Below are 21,490 nucleotides of genomic sequence, written 5' to 3'. Positions count from 1 at the left end.
GAGATGCTGCATTTTGGAAAGGCAAATCAGAGCAGGACTTATACACGTAATCGTAAGGTCCTAGGGAGTGTTGCTGAACAAAGAGACCTTGGAGTGTAGGTTCATAGTTCCTTTATTGGTCAGAACATTGATCCTAGGAGTTCGGAGGTCATGTTGCGGCTGTACAGGACATTGGTTCTACCACTTTTGGAATATTGTGTGGAATTCTGGTCTCTTGACAATCGGAAGGAGGTTGTGAAACTTGAAAGAGTTCAGAAAAGATTTACAAGGATGTTGCCAGCGTTGGAGAATTTGAGTCTTTGGGAGAGGTTGAATAGGCTGGGGCTATTTTCCTTGCAGTGTTGGAGGTTGAGGGGTGACCTTAACAAGGTTTATAAAATCATGTTGGGCTTGGATAGGATATTTTCCCTGGGGTGGGGGAGTCCAGAGCTAGAGGGCATAGGTTTATGGTGAGAGGGAACCTAAGGGGCAACTTTTTCACGCAGAGGGTTGTGCATGTATGGAATGACCTGCCAGAGGAGGCTGTTACAATTACAACATTTAAAAGGCATCTGAATGCGTGTAAGAATAGGAAGGGTTTGGAGGGATTTGAGTCAAGTGCTGGCAAATGGGGCTAGATTAGGCTAGGATATCGGATTGGCATGGACAAGTTGCATCAAAGGGTCTATTTCCGTGCCATACATCTCTGACTCTATGACTCCAACTGAAGAACTATGTTCTGCTTAAGAGTCACTGGACTCAAAACATTAATTCTGCTTTCTCCCTACAGATGCTGCCAGACCAGTTAAACTTCATGAATAATCTCCAACATCTGTAGTTGTGTTTTATAACCGTAATTAACACTTCATTCAAACAATTTAACGCTTGTCAGTATATTTACATGGGAAGTTGGCAACAAAATGCTGTTTTGTGAAACTCCCAATGGAGCATATCACTCACAGTAAATCATTGTTGTCTGTTTTTCATCAAACAGCTGCTGCCTCTGAAGCTGCTGTTACTTGCACTTCAATAACAATTAGAGTCGAGGCACTTCAATAACAACAAGAGTTTAGCCTCACCGTTATTTTGACAGAAGGTAAAAGTTGCCATCGTCCCATCAGACCACAGGGTTGCTCTCATATTAGAGACAGCGAATACTGGTTGTGATTGACGCCTCAAGGGAAGATGTTGAGAAAGTGAACCCTTCATGGCTGAGTTCATGATGAACAGTAACACTAACACTGGCTTCAATTCCTCCCTTGGCTGTGACAGAACTGCTTGGGCATTGAATGTATTACAGCCATGGTGAAAGCATATGAGTACATGCACTGATGAAATAAAAACCTTGCTCATCTGTTGAACTTTTATGTAGCCAACTGCATTTTGTACCTCGAAATTTGAAGCTGAGTTGTGACCTGAGGAACTTTCGGTTTACTGGGTTATGAGCCTGGCCAGGTGTTAGACTTGGAGGTAGGTGAGCACTTTGGTGATAGCGATCACAATTCTGTTATGTTTACTTTAGTGATAGAAAGGGGTAGGTGTATACCACTGAGCAAGAGTTACAGCTGGGGGAAAGGCAATTACGATGCAATTAGGCAAGATTTAGGAAGCATAGGATGGGGAAGGAAACTGCAGGGAATGGGCACATTAGAAATGTGGAGCTTATTCAAGGAAAAGCTCCTGAGTGTCCTAGATAAGTATGTACCTGTCAGGGAGGAAGCTGTAGAGCGCGGGAGCTGTGGTTTACGAAGGAAGTGGAATCTCTCTTCAAGAGGAAGAAGAAGGCTTATGTTAGGATGAGATGTGAAGGCTCAGTTAGTGTGCTTCAGGGTTACAAGGTAGCCAGGAAAAACCTAAAAAGAGAGCTCAGAAGAGCCAGGAGGAGACATGAGAAGTTGTTGGCAGATAGGATCAGGGTAAACCCTAAGGCTTTCTATAGGTATTTAAGGAATAAAAGAATGATGAGAGTAAGATTAGGGCCAATCAAGGAAAGTAGTGGGAAATTGTGTGTGGAGTCAGAGGAGACAGGGGAAGCACTAAATGGATATTTTTCAACAGTATTCACTCTAGAAAACGACAATGTTGTCGAGGAGAATACTGCGATACAGGCTACTAGACTAGGTGGGATTGAGGTTCACAAAGAAGAGGTATTAGAAATCCTGCAAAGTGTGAAAATAGATAAGTCCCCTGGGTCGGATGGGATTTATCCTAGGATTCTCTGGGAAGCCAGGGAGGAGATTGCCGAGCCTTTGGCATTGATCTTTAAATTGTCATTGCCTACAGGAATAGTGCCAGAAGACTGGAGGATAGCAAATGTGGTTCTCCTGTTCAAGAAAGGGAGTAGAGACAACCCTGGTAATTTTAGACCGGTGAGCCTTAACTTCAGTTGTTGGTAAAGTGTTGGAAAAGGTTATAAGAGATAGGATTTATAATCATCTCGAAAAGAATAATTTGATTAGGGATAGTTAGCACGGTTTTGTGAAGGGTAGGTCGTGCCTCACAAACCTTATTGAGTTCTTTGAGAAGGTGACCAAACAGTTGGATGAGAGTAAACCTGTTGATGTGGTGCATATGGATTTCAGCAAGGTGTTCGATAAGGTTCCCCATAGTAGACTATTGTACAAAATGTGGAGGAATGGGATTGTGGGAGATATAGAGTTTGGATCAGTAATTGGCTTGCTGAAAGAAGACAGAGGGTGGTGGTTGGTGGGAAATGTTCTTCCTGGAGTCCAGTTATTAGTGGTATACCGCAAGGGTTGGTGTTGGGTCCACTGCTGTTTGTCATTTTTATAAGCGACCTGGATGAGGGTGTAGAAGGGTGGGTTAGTAAATTTGCAGACGTCACTAAGGTCGGTGGAGTTGTGGATAGTGATAAAGGATGTTGTAGGTTACAGAGAGACATAGATAAATTGCAGAGCTGGGCTGAGAGGTGGCGAATGGAGTTTAATGCGGACAAGTGTGAGGTGATTCACTTTGGTCAGGGTAACCGGAATGCAAAGTGGCTTATGGTAAGATTCTTGGTATTGTAGATGAGCAGAGAGATCTTGGTGTCCAGGTACACAGATCCTTGAAAGTTGCCACCCAGGTTGACAGGGTTGTTAAGAAGGCATACAGTGTTTTAGCTTTTATTAATAGAGGCATCGAGTTCCAGAACCACGAGGTTGTGCTACAGCTGTACAAAACTCTGGTGTGGCCGCATTTGGAATATTGCGAACAGTTCTGGTCACCGCATTATAAGAAAGATGTGGAAACTTTGGAAAGTATGCAGAGGAGATTTATTAGGATGTTGCCTGGTATGAAGGAAAGGTCTAATGAGGAAAGGCTGAGGGACTTGAGGCTGTTTTCATTGGAGAGAAAAAGGTTGAGAGGTGACTTAATAGAGACATATAAGATTATCAGAGGGTTAGATAGGGTGGACAGGGAGAGCCTTTTTCCAAGAATGGTGACGGCGAGCATGAAGGGGCATAGCTTTAAATTGAGGGGTGATAGATATAGGACAGATGTCAGAGGTAGTTTCTTTACTCAGAGTAGTAAGGGTTTGGGATGCTTTGCCTGGAACGGTAGCAAATCCGCCAACTTTAAGTACATTTAATTCGTCATTGGTCAAGCATATGGACATACATGGAATAGTGTAGTTTAGATGGGCTTCAGATTGTTATGACAGGTTGGCGCAACATCGAGAGCCGAAGGGCCTGTGCTGCGCTGTTATGTTCTACTGTTAGGAGATGGATTAATACAGTCTGTAGATATGTTATCTGGAAATATCAATCCCATATTAAAGACACATTAAGAGAAAAGTAGAGTCGTTGATATGATGACTGTTTGCTGTTTCCAAACCATGGGATGTAGAAAACAAAATCCAACCAAATAGCAACTAATCAGCATATTTCCTACACCTGATGGAATTCATTATCTGTTTCTGGAAGCTGGTTGGAGCATTTCATCAGGCACCAGGGTGTTGGTGTGACTGCTTCATGGAATGCCTCCTTGTCGAGATGTTAATTGAGGCTTTGCCTCAAGGAAAACAAACACAGCTGGTGTGAGATGATGGATGTTTCTGGTTTAGAGTTGTTCAGTGCCTGATTGGTGAACCTACTGTGAGAGGCTTTTTCTTTTCACCCTCTCTTGCCTTCACCCAGATAGCAATACCCACCCTGTACTAACTCTCGTGTGGCCTGGTTCCCTTAATAACCCAAGGCCTTTTGTATTGCTAGAAGTTGCCACCGTTCCCAGTGGCAGTTAGGTGATAGGCCTTCTCCAGTGGATTAAATTCCACCCAGACTTTTTTTACCACTGCTCTTCATGCCTTTTACTTCACATGAGGTGGTGTTCGTGAATTATAGAAGAGCATTACATTTCGATCATTATGCTGCAAAACTGTCTTACTTGTGAGGCACTTAGTTCACCACTCCAAATTGCTAGAAGAAAGTGAGGACTGCAGATGCTGGAGATCAGAGTTGTGTGTGTGGTGCTGGAAAAGCACAGCAGGTCAGGTAACATCCAAGGAGGAGAATCAACATTTCGGGCACTCTCATGCCTCTCTACTCCAAATTGCTGTTACAACACTAGACCTAAGTCTTTACCCAAAATTATATGCCTTCACGAGTTATTCCCAGGGAGACGCCAATATGAAGCGACAAATACTCTGTCTCACTGATTTTTCCTTTGAAACAACCAAATTTTGTGCACTGACATTGTAGTTTATTACAATTTCAGTCAAAAAGAGCATTCCTGCAATGCTGTGTTATTTTTTTCTTCTACCTAACATTTCAATTCTACAGAACTAATAAAGGAAATTCTAAGATCTCTGATCATCGTTATTGAATGTTGATTCTTTTGGTAAATTTTTAAGTAGCTGTAAGAGGGCTTCAAAAGGTGGTCCGCTTGATGTAACGGTCCGCTTGATGTAACATACCACAAAGTGGTCAATAATTTCATATCCTTGTGTATTTGATAGCTGGCTAACTACTAATTGTTATTTCCATTTCTGTGAATCATTTTTTCACAAAATCACCAGAAGTAAAGATTTTTCTTAGAAATTGGTATAAAATATGTCTGAAAATATGTTTGCATCAAAGCTAAATGTCACAGCATTATATTTTGAAGATATACATTTTGGTATTCTCATTTATTGATTAGGTGACCCTTGCACTGTCTCATCTCAGCTGGAGCTCGAGGAGGCATTTCGGTTATATGAGTTGAATAAGGATTCTGAGTTGATCATTCATGGTGAGTTGCAATCTTTTTAGAATCTTTAAATTTTGAATCATTACTGAAATTTGCTTGAAAGTTATAAAGTTGTCCACCTGTACTTCATTGAACTTAAATATTCTGGGTACAGCTTATAGCTTTCACTAGTTGTAAAATAAAACGTTTATTTACAAATTTAGTCTTGTTAATTTAAAAAATCATCTATGAACGCTGATTTATTTTGGATGAGGGCAAACAGTTGGACCTGTGTTTTGAGAGGTTGAGAGAGCAATACATGTGAACAAAAGCTTAATGCACTTAGTATATAGGAACGGTTCTTAATTCTTGCATGAATGAGCATGTCATTGGAAAGGCCAATATTGATTATCTGTCCTAATTGTCTTTCAAATGAGTGGCTTGCTAGGCAGTTGAAAGAGTCCATTGTATGGAATTGGAGTCACTGGCAGATTTCCTTCCCTAAAGGACATTAAGGAGTAGGTGAGAGTAGCTTTCTATTCCAGTCTTATTAATTGCATTTAAATTCCACAATTGTAGTGGTTTTGAACCCTTGATCTCAGTATTAGCTTGCGTCTCTATTACCACTATGCTACTATCTCTTCAGTTCCTGTATACCGCAATGTGCATTAGATCCTGTTCCTGCACTTGTTATTTGTAATGGAAAGAACCCCATGAAGTTTCTCTGACTTTGGTACCAGCTCTCAGTGATGCTAAAGGAAGTTTCAATCTACAAGGATGTGGGGGAGTAACAAAAAAGTTCCTGATTGATAATGTTTTGTTTAATTTTCTTTTTGTTTCTTGATATGCAACACCCCTTAAATTAGAAGGAAAATATAACCAACAAATAAATGAGTTTTATCACTGTAACACCAATTCAAAAAGGCCAAAACAGTTTTGTTGTTTCCAAGTGTTCTTGACTGTTATTGCTGCCCCTTGATTAGAGGATAATATCTACTTGGGATTGATTTTCTGCCATGGTTCATCTTCAGTATTCCTTCTAAGCTGCCCATCTGTGCAGCCATTCCAAGATACCACGCACACAGTAATTGGCATCGGTATGCTTATCGTATCATTAACTTGCAGTTTGGAAGTGGCTGTCGCACACCAGATTCAGAGGTACACAAAACCATTAAGAAAATTAGAAGAGCGCTCATCATTTGACTGAATAGACCAATAGTGTCATTTCAGATACCTTTAGGCAATTGGGTTTAAACATCCTTTTGATGTAGTGGGTTCCGGCATACAGGATTTGCTTCCTTTCATGTGGCTCAAATTAGTGCAGTCTTAAGGACCAATTATTGTCATTGAATGACATTACTTTGTATTCGCATTAATGCAAAATGAAAAGTAATTTTTCTTTGCAATACTGGTCATCTGAGAATTGAGAGATCCTTTTGGGGAATGCTTTTTGCAACTTGAACAGCATGTTCAGTCCATATAGAGTTGACTTTCATGTTTTTCTTTAACCCAACCATGAGCTGGTTTCAAGTAGGATCCCAACAATTGTTCAATGGTTCTCTTATTGACTTGGAAGAAGACTTCCCGCCTCAGGCGACTGACTGTGTGGAGTTTGCACGTTCTCCCCGTGTCTGCGTGGGTTTCCTCCGGGTGCTCCGGTTTCCTCCCACAGTCCAAAGATGTGCAGGCCAGGTGAATTGGCCATGCTAAATTGCCCATAGTGTTAGGTAAGGGGTAAATGTAGATGTAGGGGTATGGGTGGGTTACGCTTCGGCGGGGCGGTGTGGACTTGTTGGGCCGAAGGGCCTGTTTCCACACTGTAAGTAATCTAATGTAGCACCGGGCATTACTGATGGAATTTCTCTAGCACTTTGTATTACTGATGAATTGTTAAGGTCTTATTACAGTACAGGGTTGTGATAATGCCAACTGATTTTTGTTTGGATATTGACTTATCCTAGGAGTGCGGGGTTTGTTGGCTCAGCCAGCATTTATTGCCCATCCCTAATTACTCTTGAAAAGGTTATGGTGAACTATCTATTTGAACTTATAGTCCATTTGCTGTAGGCAGTCACACAATGCCATTGTGGAGGGAATTTCAAGATTTTGACACTAACAGTGGAACTGCAATTATGCCTTCCCAGTCAGGATAATGAGTGGCTTGGAGGAGAATTTAAGATGGTAGTGTTCTCACATATCAGCTGCCCTTGGTGTAGGTAATAGTGATTGTATATTTGGATGGTATTGTCCAAGAAGTCTTGATGAATTTCCTCAGTGCATCTTGTAAATGGTGCACATGACTACTGCCAAATGTAGGTGGGGAAGGAATTTAATGTTTGAGCAGGGTGCAAATCAAGTAAGGTGCTTTGTCCTCAGATGTTAAGCTTCTTCAGTGGAGCTGCCCTCGTCCTTGTAAGTGAATCACACTCCTGACTTGTACCTTGCATATGGTGGGCAGGCTTTGGGGAGACAAGCTAGTTACTACATTTGTTTTCATCAAATAAGTTGAGCTGCAGGACAAAATTCTTAAAATTCCATCCAAAAATCATGAACAAAGTGATGACTCCTTTTATTGAAAAACAAAAATCACTGTTTCCTTCCACAATCTGCAATACAAGTTAAATCATTCAATCAAGTGAAACCTGACTGGTGAGAATAAACAGTTCAGTTGTCATTCATTTCAAGGTTAATGTTGTTTCCAAATTTTGCAGAGAGCTGGACTTTAAGATCTGATAACAACTTGGATTGTCTCCACATGAGTCTGCAAAGCCTGGATCTCAACTTGGAGAATTTGCTTTGCACCTTCTAGCATGTCCTGTGTCTCATTCTGGGAATAGCTAATAAAAAGCTCTGATTTGGTAAGGCAACAGCATTATATCATCTTCAAGCATCATTATGTCATCAGAGGCATCTTCCAGATTCTGTAATTGTTTCTTTTCTAGTTCTATTTCTTTAAATTCCAAAAGCACCTTTCTTTGAGAAGAACATTATTAAATTGGTGGGGTGGATATGGGATGCAGAAAAGATTTATAGGGATGTTACCGGAACTGGAGAGTTTAAGTTAAGGGAGGCTGGGTAGGCTGGGATTTTTTTCCCTCAGGAATGTAGGTTGAGGGGTGACCTTATGGAAGTTTATAAGGTCATGAGGGGCATTGATGAGGTGAACAGCAAAGGTCTTTTCTTGTCTGTTTCCATTCTGTATGACTCTAAAAGCCTATTATTATTTCTTGCGAACTAATTTATTTTCTGGTCATCATCGAAAATGACACTAATATCTTCTACTGCTGATTAGCTTGCCCAAGTTGTTATGTTTCATCGAGTAACTGCAGGATTAGAGACTCTGGCCTTCTCATGGAACCACAGTATTTATGTGGCTAGTTCTATTTAGATTGCTGGTGATTCCGAGGTTATTAATAGCAGGAGATTCAGTGGTGGTAATGTCAAGGTGATTAGATTCTCTCTTCTTGATGATGCTCGTTGTCTGGATCTTGTGTGGTAGGAATGTTGTTACAGCAAGACCTGGGTAATATTTGTATTTGGACATTGACTGCTTCAGTATCTGAATCATCATTAATGATTCTGAATATTCTACACTTAGCAGCAAACATTCCTGCTCTCACCTTATAATGAAGGAAAGGTCATTGAAGCAGGTGCGTGTAGGGCACTACTCTGGGGAATTCCTGAAGGGTTGTCCTGGAGCTGAGATGGTAAAACTAGCTATGTATGACTCCAACCAGAGGAAGATTCCCCCTTTTTCAGTTGACTTAGATTTGCAGGCTCCTTTCATATTACACTCTGCCTTTAACATCAGGGCTACGTTTGAGATTCACACTCACCTCATACCTGAAATTCAGTTCTTCGGTTCTCTTTGACCCAAAGCATATTTTGGTCCTGGTGAAACCCAAACTGAAACATCGAGTAGGTTATTGTTTAGCAAGTGATGCACAATAGCTGATTGTCAAAAGCAGACTGGAGCAGTAATTAGCTATGTTATATTTGTACTGTGTTTTAGCAAGAGTCACTATTGGGCAATCTTACACTTTGTTGGGTAGGCGCAAGTGTCTTGACCATATTGGAATAGCTTGGCTAGGAGTTCAGTAAGCTTTCATTTAAAATTTCTTTAGTACCATTGCTGTAATGTCAGTGCCCAAAGCCTTTACAGTACCCAGTGGCTTCATCTGTCTCCTCATACCACATGGAATGAATTGACTAGGCTGAAGACTGGCATCTGTGATTCTGAGGACCTGCAGAGGAGAATGAGATGGATCATCCAGAAGAATGTACTGGCTGGGGAATGCTACAGCCTTATCTTATGCACTGATGTGCATGGTACCTCTATCAATATTTGTGGTGCCTTCTGCTCCTGAGAATTACTTGGACTTGTAAATGTTTACAGCACAGAAGGTGGCCATTGGGCCCAGCATGTCCCGGACAGTGATCATGTCGGATTACACTAATCCCTTTTACCAGAAATTGGCCCAACCAGCAGTTTCTACAACTCCAACATAACTCTTTCCACTCTTGCATTTTATTCCAGGGCTAATAATAGCAAGTGTCTCATATGCTGTTTTTAACCACCTTATCTACCTGACTTGCTACCTTCAGAGATCTGTTCATATGCACATCAAGGTCCGTCTGAGCTGCTGCTGTGCCAACATGAGCAGTCTGTTGATGTCCTCCTACAGTTTATAGCTATCCTCGCTATTTACTACCCTACCAATTTTCATGTCATCTGTGAATTTCTTGATCATATCCACTATTCTTAAGTCTAAATTTTTAATCAACATCACAAGCTGCAAGGGCCCCAGCTCTTAGCCCTATTGTGTCCAACTGAATTCAGACTTTCAATGCTGTTTTGTGGTGCATCTCCAGAGCTTTTACTTTCTTGGCGAGTCTGCCATGAGAGACCTTTATTAAAAGCTTTGCTGAGATATCCTTGTATAATGTTATTGAATACATTACCCCCATCAATACTCGTGACTACCTCCTCAAAGAAATTGTTCAAATTTGTCAAGCATGATATTCCCTTAACAAATCCATGCTTACTATCTCTGAATTAATCCTTTGTTGATATATTTTATCCCTCAATCATGTACATGCCAGATATGGTCGGTGGCTTTTATTACTTTCTGAAACATTTTAACATGTTATGCACTTTTTAAAATTCACCAACAAGTCAGATTTGATGGCAATGGTGCAAATGTCCGCTGAGTTGGAGGGAGCCAAACAAATGGTCATATCACTGTTGCACATCTGAAAGGAAAAATGTCAGGGTGTGGATTATTTTAGGCTGTTGCTGCTGTAACAATGTGCTTTTATAAAGTGCTTTCACTATAATTAAATATTGCAAGGTGCTTTTCAGGAGCAGTAAAAAATACAGTTTGAACCTGAGTCGCAGAAGAGAATATAAGGACGCGTGACCAAAAGCAGAGTTAAAAATGTTGCTCTTAAAGAATATATAAAAGGAGAACCAGAGGCTTTGGGAAGGAATTATGAAGTTTGTACTATTGGCAACTAAAAGCAGATCCACCAATGGTAGAGTAATTAAATTGGGGATGCATAATGAATCAGAATTGGAGTACAAATGTAATTGAGAATTACAGGACGGGAGGTCATAGAGATGGGAAGGAATGAGAAAGCATTTGAAGAAAAGGATGAGATTTTAAACTAAGTTGTTGCTGGATTGGAATCTATTGTAAATGAATAGAACCGTGTGTAGTTTATGGTCTGGGCAGCAGAATTTTGTGTAGGCTCATTGTAGTTTAGAAAATGGGATAATACCGAGGAGAACTTTGAAGTAGTCAAGTTTTAACACATAAATTGAGGCATGGGTTGAGTTGAGCAGTGTGATAGAGGCAGAAGTTGGCAGTCTTGGTGATGGAATGGATATATGGCAGAAGTTTTTCTTGGGTTCAACTATAACATAAAGTTTTCAAAAGTCTGAATCAGGCTCAACCAATTTGTGTAGGAGTAGCCTAGAGTCAGATGGAATTTTTACAGATTGTACTTGGTTGGGCGGAAAATGTTTTGCTTTGATCTGATTTAAAATATAATTTAATCAACTTTTCTAGGTTTGCTAAGACTTTGTTTTAAGGAAAGAAACTATATGGTTTTGAGTAGCATTTTCATTTTGTTGCATGCGTGCCCTTATTCAGAATGGTCCTTATCCAGTCCTCAAGCATGCATACATTTATTGGTGTTAGCCTAATGTATAAACTATTGATTTCTCGGAGATAAAGATGATCACTTCCTGGAAGGGAAAAAAAAATTAAATTGGACAAGGAAAATTAACTTGAATTTGTCCCTTTCATGACCTCAAAACTGCAAGAAGATTGTTATCAAATTCCAGGGATAGTTAAGAGTAGGTAGAAGATCCAAGTAAAGTAATTGCACAGATATGATGGGACAACGTTCTGCCTTCTATGTTGTCAACTGCTACAGTTCCACAGAATCTGGAAAATGTAGTCATGTGTATAACATGATTTTCTGACTGGAGGCATAGGAATGGAATAAATACAGGGGATAAATTATATCACTTCAACACCTGCCTTTCTTTGTAACACTCAATCGAGATTTGTGAACTTTTTACTGAAATGCTTTTGGTTGTTTTCGACATTTAAAGGCGCTGTACAAATCTAAGTTGTCTGTGGGAGATGCCTCATTGCCTCAGTGTGTGTTGCTACGGGCCAACAGATGTTGCATATGAGGGCACAGATCAATTCTTCAGGTTTCCCGTCTCAGTTGAGGATAGGATGTTCCTGTGTGAGAGAAACATATTTTTGATATAGAAACATTTGCTATTGCAAAAATGATCAAAACTACATTAATCTGATGCTCATTTACATGCAAGGCAGCAAAGATTGAAAATAAAAGAAACTAAATCATGGGTTTCACATATTTGAAGGACACAAGTTATTTTCCCCTCAAGTATAATGTACTAATGTTTCAGTACATTGAAAATTGTCCTCCCTGTCCTTTTGAAAAAAATGTTTAATGTGCTATTTCTTGAAAAATCGTGTATTCTTTATGAAAACTATTTAATTTTCATTAGCACTAGTTAAAAAGAAATTTCTTCAAATTCATTTGATATTGCTTCATGAGTGTTGGAAGCTTTACATTCTCTCCCCACCACTCCTCTCCCGATCACCATCTGTTGCACAGCTTCATCACATTACATGCTGTGTATGTTTCACACTTGCTGAATCACAGCCATAAAATTCAGTAACTACACCTTCCTCCAAAATCAAGGAGTAGGATGTGCTAAACTATTTGTGTAAATTGGAAGTGAAGTAGGCTTATCTCCTGCATATTTAATAGAGGAGCTCTCTTGAAAAAGAAGCTACAGATAAATAAAGCAAAAAACTATGGAAGCCAGAGATCCGAAACAAAAACAAATTGCTGGAGAAACTTGGCAGGTTTGGTAGCATCCCGGGAATGTTTTGAGTCCGGTGACTCTCCATCAGAACAGCTGTAGAAGTAGTTGTACTCCCTCTAATGTTGAGCATTGGCTTATTTATTACCATATCATCACAGCAGATTACCTATTGAAAGTTCTTGTATGTTATATACCACTTTAATGATTGGATTTTCATCTGCAGTGTTTCCCTGTGTACCAGAAAGACCAGGAATGCCCTGTCCTGGGGAAGATAGTAAGTATTGCTCATTTTCCTTATTGTTTGTTTAGAGTGGTTTACTGGTGTATATTTGCACTATGAATTCATAAAAACAGTTATGAATCAAGACCCTTGAATATTGATTACTCTCTTCACCTTTTAAATTATTTTTATATTTCCTATTGTATTTCCCTTTACAATCTTTCTTCCTAAAGACATTGACTGACATGCCCAGTGTCAACAGGTTACTGAATTGTGGTAGGCTCACAACCAAGCTAGGTCTGGATTTTGGTCATTACTTCCCTAAAGAAGCTCCCCAAGCCTTGTGGTTTCAAGATTCAATTTTGATTAATATTCTATCCAATAACTTCAGAAACTGATCGCATTATATCTGTTTTCCATTTTTCTTACGTTCCTTCTCTCTCTTCTCTCTTTGCATGTTTTCCACCACATGTCTGTCTTACTTTGCACTTAGAGAGGACCAGTTCTCTCCCTTTCATACCTTAGCCATTTACATATTTCCTTTGAGTGAGGGATTTCTCTGGGAAAAATCTCTCCTTATCTGAGTTAAATGGGTGATCTCTTATTTTGAAGCAGTGACTCCGTGCTAGATTCTCCCATAAGAGGTATGTGTTTTTGATGTGCACTCCAAGATCTGTTGTATGTTTCAACCAAGCAGCCTCTTCCTCTTCTAAACTCCCATTAATAGATGAAAGCCAAGCCTGTCAACGTTTTTGTCTCATAAAATAATCTATTTGTGGTATTAGTCTACTGAACATTCTTTGAACTGCTTCTAAAGCATTTGGAGACCAATACTGCACACTGGGTTCCAGATGTGGGTCTCACTAATGTTGTACATAACTGAGGCATTTTGTCTTTTGTATTTAATTGTAGAAGATCAGAACAATTTACTGTCCCTGGAGACCCTATCTGCAGGAAGTGTGTTTGGATGTGGCTTATATCAGGCCATTTGAATCAGTTAGAGATATAGTTGGAGTCACTGAGGAGCATATAAAAGGACAGGGTGTGATGGAAAGTAGCTTTGGAGGGGTGGTCATATCGCAGATACAATCAGGTTGATGGGTGACTGCCTAAAGAGGTAGGAAGGTACTGCAGGAGTTCTCCTGTGGCTATCCCTCTCCCATACAAATATTCTATTTTGGCTAATGATTAGGGGGGATTGCCTCTCAAAAGGCAGCCAGGTTTTGGGCATAATGGCTGGACTTTCTGCTAAGAGAGGTTCGTCAAGATTCAAATGAGCAATTGTGATTGGGGACTGTCCAGTTGGGCACATGTAGGCTATTCTCAGATGTGAGCAAGACTTACGACACTGTGTTGCCTCCCTGGTGCCAGGATCAAGGACGTCTTAAGACCCTAAGACATACAAGTGGAAGTAAGGCCATTCGGCCCATTGAGTCCATTCTGCCATTCACTCACGACTGGGCATTTCAACTTCACTTACCCGCTCTTTCCTCATAGCCATTAATTCCTTGCGAGATCAGGAATTTATCAATCTCTGCCTTGAAGACATTTAATGTACTGGCCTCCACTACGCTCTGTGGCAATGAATTCCACAGGCCCACCACTCTCTGGCTGAAGAAATGTCTCCTCATCTCCATTCTAAATTGACCCCCTCCTAATTCTAAGGCTGTTCTCACAGGTTCTAGTCTCCCTGCCTAACACAAACAAATTCCCAGCATCTACCTTTCTAAGCCATGCATTATCTTGTAAGTTTCTAATAGATCTCCCCTCAACCTTCTAAACTCTAATGAATACTCCAGGATCCTCAGCCATTCATCGTATGTTAGGTCTACCATTCCAGGGATCATCAGTGTGAATCTCCACTGAACACTCTCCGGTGCCAGTATGTCCTTCCTGAGGTGTGGGGCCCAAAATTGGACACAGTATTCTAAATGGGGCCCTAACTAGAGTTTTATAAAGTCTCAGAAGCACATCGCTGTTTTTATATTCCAACCCCCTTGAGATAAATGACAACATTATATTTGCTATCTTAACCATGGACTCAACCTGCAAGTCAACCTTCAGAATGGCCTTACTTCCACTCCTATGTCTTATGGTCTTAAGACGTCCTTGATCCTGGCACCAGGGAGGCCACCCACTGTCGTAAGTCTTGCTCACATCTAAGAATAGCCTGTCTGTGCCCAACTGGACAGTCCCCTTCTCACCTACAACCGAGGTTAGGCTAATCAGCCTATAATTTTCCACCTTTTGTCTTGATCCTTTCTTGAACAAGGGGTTACAACTTCGGTTTTCCAATCATCTGGGACTTTCCCTGACTCTAATGATTTTTGAAAGGTCACAGCCAATGCCTCCACGATTTCCTCAGCCACCTCCCTCAGAGCACTAGGATGTTGCCCATCGGGGCCAGGAGATTGATCAATTTTTAGACCTTTTAGCTTTTCTAGCACACTCTCTTTTGTAATGGCTACCATATTCAACTCTGCCCCCTAACTCTCCTTAATTGTTGGGATGTTACTCATGTCTTCCACTGTGAAGTATTTAGTGTTCACTGTGAAGAAAGTATTTAGTAAGTTCTTCAGCTATTTCCTTATCTCCCAGCACTAGCCCTCCTGCAACAACTTGGAGTCGCCCAATTTTTACTTTTGCCTCTCGTTTATTTCTTATGTGTTGGAAGAAACTTGTACTGTCATTTCTAATATTACTGGCTAGCTTACCTTCATATTTGATCCTCTCCTTCTTTATTTCTCTCTTTGTTATCCTCTCTTTGTTTTTGTAGTCTTCCCAATCTTCTGATTGCCCAGTGCTCTTGGCCACTTTAAAGGCTCCAACCCAGATAATCTTTCTTCTCTCGTGCCACGGCAATTACCTTTATTTAACTGTAAAGCCATAACATCCAATTTTGCCTTCTGTCTTTCAAACTGCAGACTGAATTCCGCCATATTATGATCACTTCCTCCAAAGTGTTCCCTTACATTAAGATTTTTTAATAAAGTCTGGCTCATTACATAGCACTAAGTCCAGAATAGCCTGTTCCCTTGTGGGCTCCATCACAAGCTGTTCCAAAAAGCTATCCTGTAAGCATTCCATGAATTCTCTTCCTTTGGATCCACTGGCAACATTATTCACCCTGTCAGTTTGCAAATTAAAGTCCCCATGATCACTGTGACCTAGCCTTTCTGACGTGCCCTATCTATTTCCCAGTACATCTTGCACTCCTGGTCCTGACCACTGCTGAGAGGTCTGTACATAACTCCCATTATGGGTTTTTTGCCTTTGTGGTTCCTTAACTCCACCCACGCAGACTCCACATCATCTGACCCTATGTCATTCAGTGCCATAGATTAAATTTCATTCTTAACTAACAAGGCAACCCTGCCTCCTCTGCCCAACTCCCTATCTTTTTGATAAGTTGTAAATCCTTGGATGTTTAACTGCCAGTCCTGTACACTTTGCAACCACGTCTGTGATGCCTACCACATCATAATCATTCACGATGATTTGTGCCGTTAATTCAGCTATTTTGTTACGAATGCTAAGAACATTCAGGTAAAGCGCCTTAATGCTAAATTCCTTATCCTCATGATTTCCATCATCTCTAGTAATATATCTTAAGTTATCCTTCCTTTTTGCTTCAATCCTAGTCTGCCTTGAACTTAAACCCTGCACGTATGCTAACCTGCGGCTTGTCTTTCTACTTGACTCCATACTCCCTGTTGCTTTAAACTATTATGGAGATGGGGTGGGGTATCCTCAGCAGTAGTAAGAAAAGATTGAAGATGGTTCAGAAATTAAGGGGAGCAACGGAATACCAGATAACTAGAGATATTGAGACTCTGGTCAAGAAAAAGAGGATATGACAGGTATAGACAGCTGGAATCAAGTGAATCCCACAAGGACAGTAGGAGGAGTAGGGGCAGACTTAAGAGAGAAATCAGGCTGCTGTAAAGGGGATATGAGAAAGCTTTGGCAGACAAGGTCATGGAGAATCCAAGGAGATTCTACAAGTACATTAAAGGCAAAAGAGCAACATAGTTAAAGAGAGCCTTCTTAAAGGTTACTGCGGCTGTCTATGTGTGGAACCACAGGAGATGGGTGAGATCTAATCAATTTTTTTGCGCCAGTATTTACCAGGGAGAAGGACGTGGAAGCTAGGGAATTTGGGGCAATAAATGGTGATTACTTGAAAACAGTCCACATTACAGAAGAGGGAGTGCTGGAGCTCATAAAATGCATAAAGCTAGACAAATCCCTGGAACCCAAATTAAGTGTATTGCAGTACATAGGGAGAAGCCAGGGAAGAAATTGCAGGAGCCTGAGCAGAGAGAATTGTATCATCAACAGCCATGGGTGGGTTGCAGCAAGACTGAAGGATGGTTAATATGCCATTATTTGAGAGACTACAAGGAAGAGCCAGGGAACTACAGGCCAGTAAACCCAAGGTCAAGGGTGGGTAGGTTATTGAAAAGGATTCTGAGAAACTAGGTCTAATGGCACTTGAAAAGGCAAGACATATTGGCATGGCTTTGTGCATGTCTCTGAAATTAGTTTTGTTTTGAAGAGAAGGATTATGGGTAATCCAAGATGGAGGACAGAAAAAATTCTGGATGTAACAGCTGCTCCTTTTTTGAGGTAATTTAGGTGTTGGAGGTGATTTCCTCGAATTTAACGAGCAGCAAATACTGTTTTATATGCTGTTGCATTGTTTTGGAACTTTGGAGAAAAAAAACACAAAACAACAGCAGTTTTAAAAGGATGAAGAAAAGACAAAGAAGCACATGGTCGGGTCGGCGTTGCAGAGAGAGAGAGAGAGAGAGAGAGAAAGAAACTGACACCACAGTGTACCTGCACATTTCTGCCTTTGCTGTTTGAATTCATATATCGCTGGAAATCAGAGTGCTTCTGGGAAAACTAACAAACAGTGAAATTCACAACTGATCTTGGAGGAACTGTTTGGGCGAAGTTCGCAGCACAGAATCAAATAAGTGTATTTTAAGTGTGACCTACAGAAAGTCTGCAGTAGTGAGTAGAGTGGTTTCTTTGTTGATTATATGTTTTTGGATATATGTCTCTTGATTAAACTTAAAATATAAGCCATTACTATTAACTTAACCTGGGGCAGTGTTTTGTAGAGGAATAAGACGGTGTTATTTTATGGGTCTGTAGATTGTGAAGGAGCAAAAAATGGCCTTTAGTCGAGTGATATGTGCTTCTTGTCAGATGTGGGAGTTTAAAGAGAGTTTTTGGGTTACTGCGAATTATATCTGCAATAAATGCTGTTGCTTGCAAATCTTATCAGATCGAATGGATCTGTTGGAGAGACAGTTAGAAGCATTGAGGAATTTGCAACAGCAACAGTATATGATGGATGGCAGTTATAGGAAGAGGGGGGATGTCTCAGACACAGTCACATAGATGGGTTAACTCCAGGAAAGGTAAGAGAGATAGGCAGGTAGTGCAGGAGTCTTCTGTGGCTGTACCCATTTCAAACAGTATGCTGATTTGGAAAATGTAGGGGGTGATGGATTCTCAGGGGAACGTAGCATGAACAACCAAGTTTCTGGTATTGAGACTGGCTCTAATGCAATGAGGGGTACGTCAGGTTCCAAGAGATCAATTGTGTAAGGGGATTCTCTAGTCTGAGGTACAGACAGACATTGCTGTGGGCAACAGCAAAAAAATCAGAATGATGTGTTGCTTCCCTGGTGCCAGGATCAAGGATATCTCAGCGATGGTGCAGAATGTTCTCAAGAGGGACAGGCGCAAGCAAGAGGTCATTGTTCACATTGAACCAACGACATAGGAAGGGAAAAGATTGAGATTCTGAAGGGAGATCACAGAGTTAGGCAGGAATTTAAAAAGGAGGTCCTCGAGAGTATTAATATCTGGATTACTCCCGGTGCTACAAGTTAGTGAGGACAGGAATAGGAGAATAGAGCAGATGAATGCATGGCTAAGGAGCTGGTGTATGGGAGAAGGATTCACATTTTTGGATCATTGGAATCTCTTTTGGGGTAGAAATGACCTGTACAAGAAGGATGGATTGCATCTAAATTGGAAGGGAACTAATATACTGGCAAGGAGATTTGCTGGAGCTGCATGGGAGGATTTAAACTAGTAAGGGGGGTGGGGGGGGGGCAGGGATATAGTGAGGAAAGAGGTCAATCAGAGACAGGTACAGTTGAGAACAGAAGTGAGTCAAACAGTCAGGACAGGCAAGGACAAAGTAGTACTGATAAATTAAACTGCATTTATTTCAATGCAAGGGGCCTAACAGGGAAGGCAAATGAACTCAGGACATGGTTAGGAACATGGGACTGGGATATCATGGCAATTACAGAAACATGGCTCAGAGATGGGCAGGACTGGCAACTTAATGTTCCAGGACACAAATGCAAGGGAAGAAGGGAGGCAAGAGAGGAGGGCGAGTGGCGTTTTTGATAAGGGATGACATTACAGCTGTGTTAAGGGAGGATATTCCTGATATACATCCAGGGAAGGGCACAGCAGTTCAGGCAGCATCCAAGGAGCTTCGAAATCGACGTTTCGGGCAAAAGCCCTTCGTCAGGAATAAAGGCAGTGAGCCTGAAGTGTGGAGAGATAAGCTAGAGGAGGGTGGGGGTGGGGAGAAAGTAGCATACAGTAAAATGGGTGAGGGGGGGAGGGATGAAGATGATAGGTCAGGGAGGAGAGGGTGGAGTGGATAGGTGGAAAAGGAGATAGGTAGGTAGGACAATTCCAGACAAGTCATGGGGACAGTGCTGAGCTGGAAGTTTAGAACTAGGGTGAAGTGGGGGGAAGGGAAAATGAGGAAACTGTTGAAGTCCACATTGATACCCTGGGGTTGAAGTGTTCTGAGGCGGAAGATGAGGCGTTCTTCCTCCAGGCGTCTGGTTGTGAGGGAGCGGCGGTGAAGGAGACCCAGGACCTCCATGTCCTCGGCAGAGTAGGAGGGGGAGTTGAAATGTTGGGCCACGGGGCGGTGTGGTTGATTGGTGCGGGTGTCCCGGAGATGTTCCCTAAAGCGCTCTGCTAGGAGGCGCCCAGTCTCCTCAATGTAGAGGAGACCGCATCGGGAGCAACGGATACAATAAGTGATATTAGTGGATGTGCAAGTAAAACTTTGGATGTGGAAGGCTCCTTTAGGGCCTTGGTTAGAGGTGAGGGAGGAGGTGTGGCCGCCGGTTTTACAGTTCCTGCGGTGGTAGGGGAAAGTGCCAGGATGGGAGGGTGGGTTACAGGGGCGCGTAGATCTGACCAGGTAGTCATGGAGGGAACGGTCTTTGTGGAAGGCAGAAAGGGGTGGGGAGGGAAACCATAACCAGGACAGAACGCCCCTGGTGCTCACCTTCCACCCTACCAACCTTCGCATAAACCAAATCATCTGCCAACATTTCCGCCACCTCCAAAAAGACCCCACTACCAGGGATATATTTCCCTCCCCACCCCTTTCCGCCTTCCGCAAAGACCGTTCCCTCCATGACTACCTGGTCAGGTCCACGTCCCCCTACAACCCACCCACCCACCCTCCCATCCTGGCACCTTCCCCTGCCACCGCAGGAACTGTAAAACCTGCAGCCGCACCTCCTCCCTCACCTCTATCCAAGGCCCTATAGGAGCCTTCCACATCCATCAAAGTTTTACTTGCACATCCACTAATATCATTTATTGTATCCGTTGCTCCCGATGCGGTGTCCTCTACATTGGGTGGCTGGGCGCCTCCTAGCAGAGCTTTAGGGAACATCTCCGGGACACCCGCACCAATCAACCACACCGCCCCGTGGCCCAACATTTCAACTCCCCATCCCACTCTGCCGAGGACATGGAGGTCCTGGGTCTCCTTCACCGCCGCTCCCTCACCATCAGACGCCCAGAAGAAGAACGCCTCATCTTCCGCCTCGGAACACTTCAACACCAGGGCATCAATATGGACTTCAACAGTTTCCTCATTTCCCCTTCCCCCACCTCACCCTAGTTCTAAACTTCCAGCTCAGCACTGTCCCCATGACTTGTCCGGACTTGTCCTACCTGCCTATCTTCTTTTCCACCTATCCACTCCACCCTCTCCTCCCTAACCTATCATCTTCATCCCCTCCCCCACTCACCCATTGTACTCTTTGCTACTCTCTCCCCACCCCCACCCTCCTCTAGCTTATCTCTCCACGCTTCAGGCTCACTGCCTTTATTCCTGACGAAGGGCTTTTGCCCGAAAAGTCAATTTCGAAGCTCCTTGGATGCTGCCTGAACTGCTGTGCTCTTCCAGCACCACTAATGCAGAATCTGATTTCCAGCATCTGCAGTCATTGTTTTTGCCAGGGAAGTTTTTTCGGGTGGAACTGAGAAATAAGAAAGGGATGATCACCTTATTGGGATTGTATTATACACCCCCTAGTAGTCAGCGTGAAATTGAGAAACAAACTTGTAAGGAGATCTCAGCTATCGAAGAATAATAGGGTAGTTATGGTAGGGGATTTTAATTTTCCATACATAGACTGGGACTGCCATAGTGTTAAGGGGTTAGATGCCGAAGAATTTAAGTGTGTATAAGAAAATTTTCTGATTCAGTATGTGGATGTACCTACTCGAGAAGGTGCAAAACCTGTCCTACTCTTAGGAAATAAGGCAGGGCAGGTGACTGAGGTGTCAGTGGGGGAGCACTTTGGGGCCAGCGACCATAATTCTATTAGATATAAAATGGTGATGAAAAAGGATACACCAGATTTAAAAGTTGAAGTTCTAAATTGGAGAAAGGC

At 42.0% G+C, this 21,490-nt stretch overlaps 1 protein-coding gene and 1 pseudogene across 1 annotated transcript in view; one reads left to right on the top strand and one right to left on the bottom strand.

Annotated features, from left to right (window-relative positions):
- Positions 1 to 21,490, top strand: part of prkci (protein kinase C, iota) — a 146,246-nt gene that overhangs the window by 67,468 nt on the left and 57,288 nt on the right. The window contains exons 3-4 of the mRNA XM_072572095.1: positions 5,119 to 5,208; positions 12,744 to 12,794. Of these exons, the coding sequence (XP_072428196.1) occupies positions 5,119 to 5,208; positions 12,744 to 12,794 (141 nt within the window). The remainder of the gene's footprint in view (positions 1 to 5,118; positions 5,209 to 12,743; positions 12,795 to 21,490) is intronic.
- Positions 7,810 to 9,896, bottom strand: LOC140478576 (prefoldin subunit 4-like; annotated as a pseudogene).

Source organism: Chiloscyllium punctatum, chromosome 6 (assembly GCF_047496795.1).
Source record: "Chiloscyllium punctatum isolate Juve2018m chromosome 6, sChiPun1.3, whole genome shotgun sequence".
Taxonomy (NCBI): Eukaryota; Metazoa; Chordata; class Chondrichthyes; order Orectolobiformes; family Hemiscylliidae; genus Chiloscyllium; species Chiloscyllium punctatum.
Note: the sequence above shows the minus strand (reverse complement) of the source record. Positions and strands in the feature narration are given on the sequence as shown.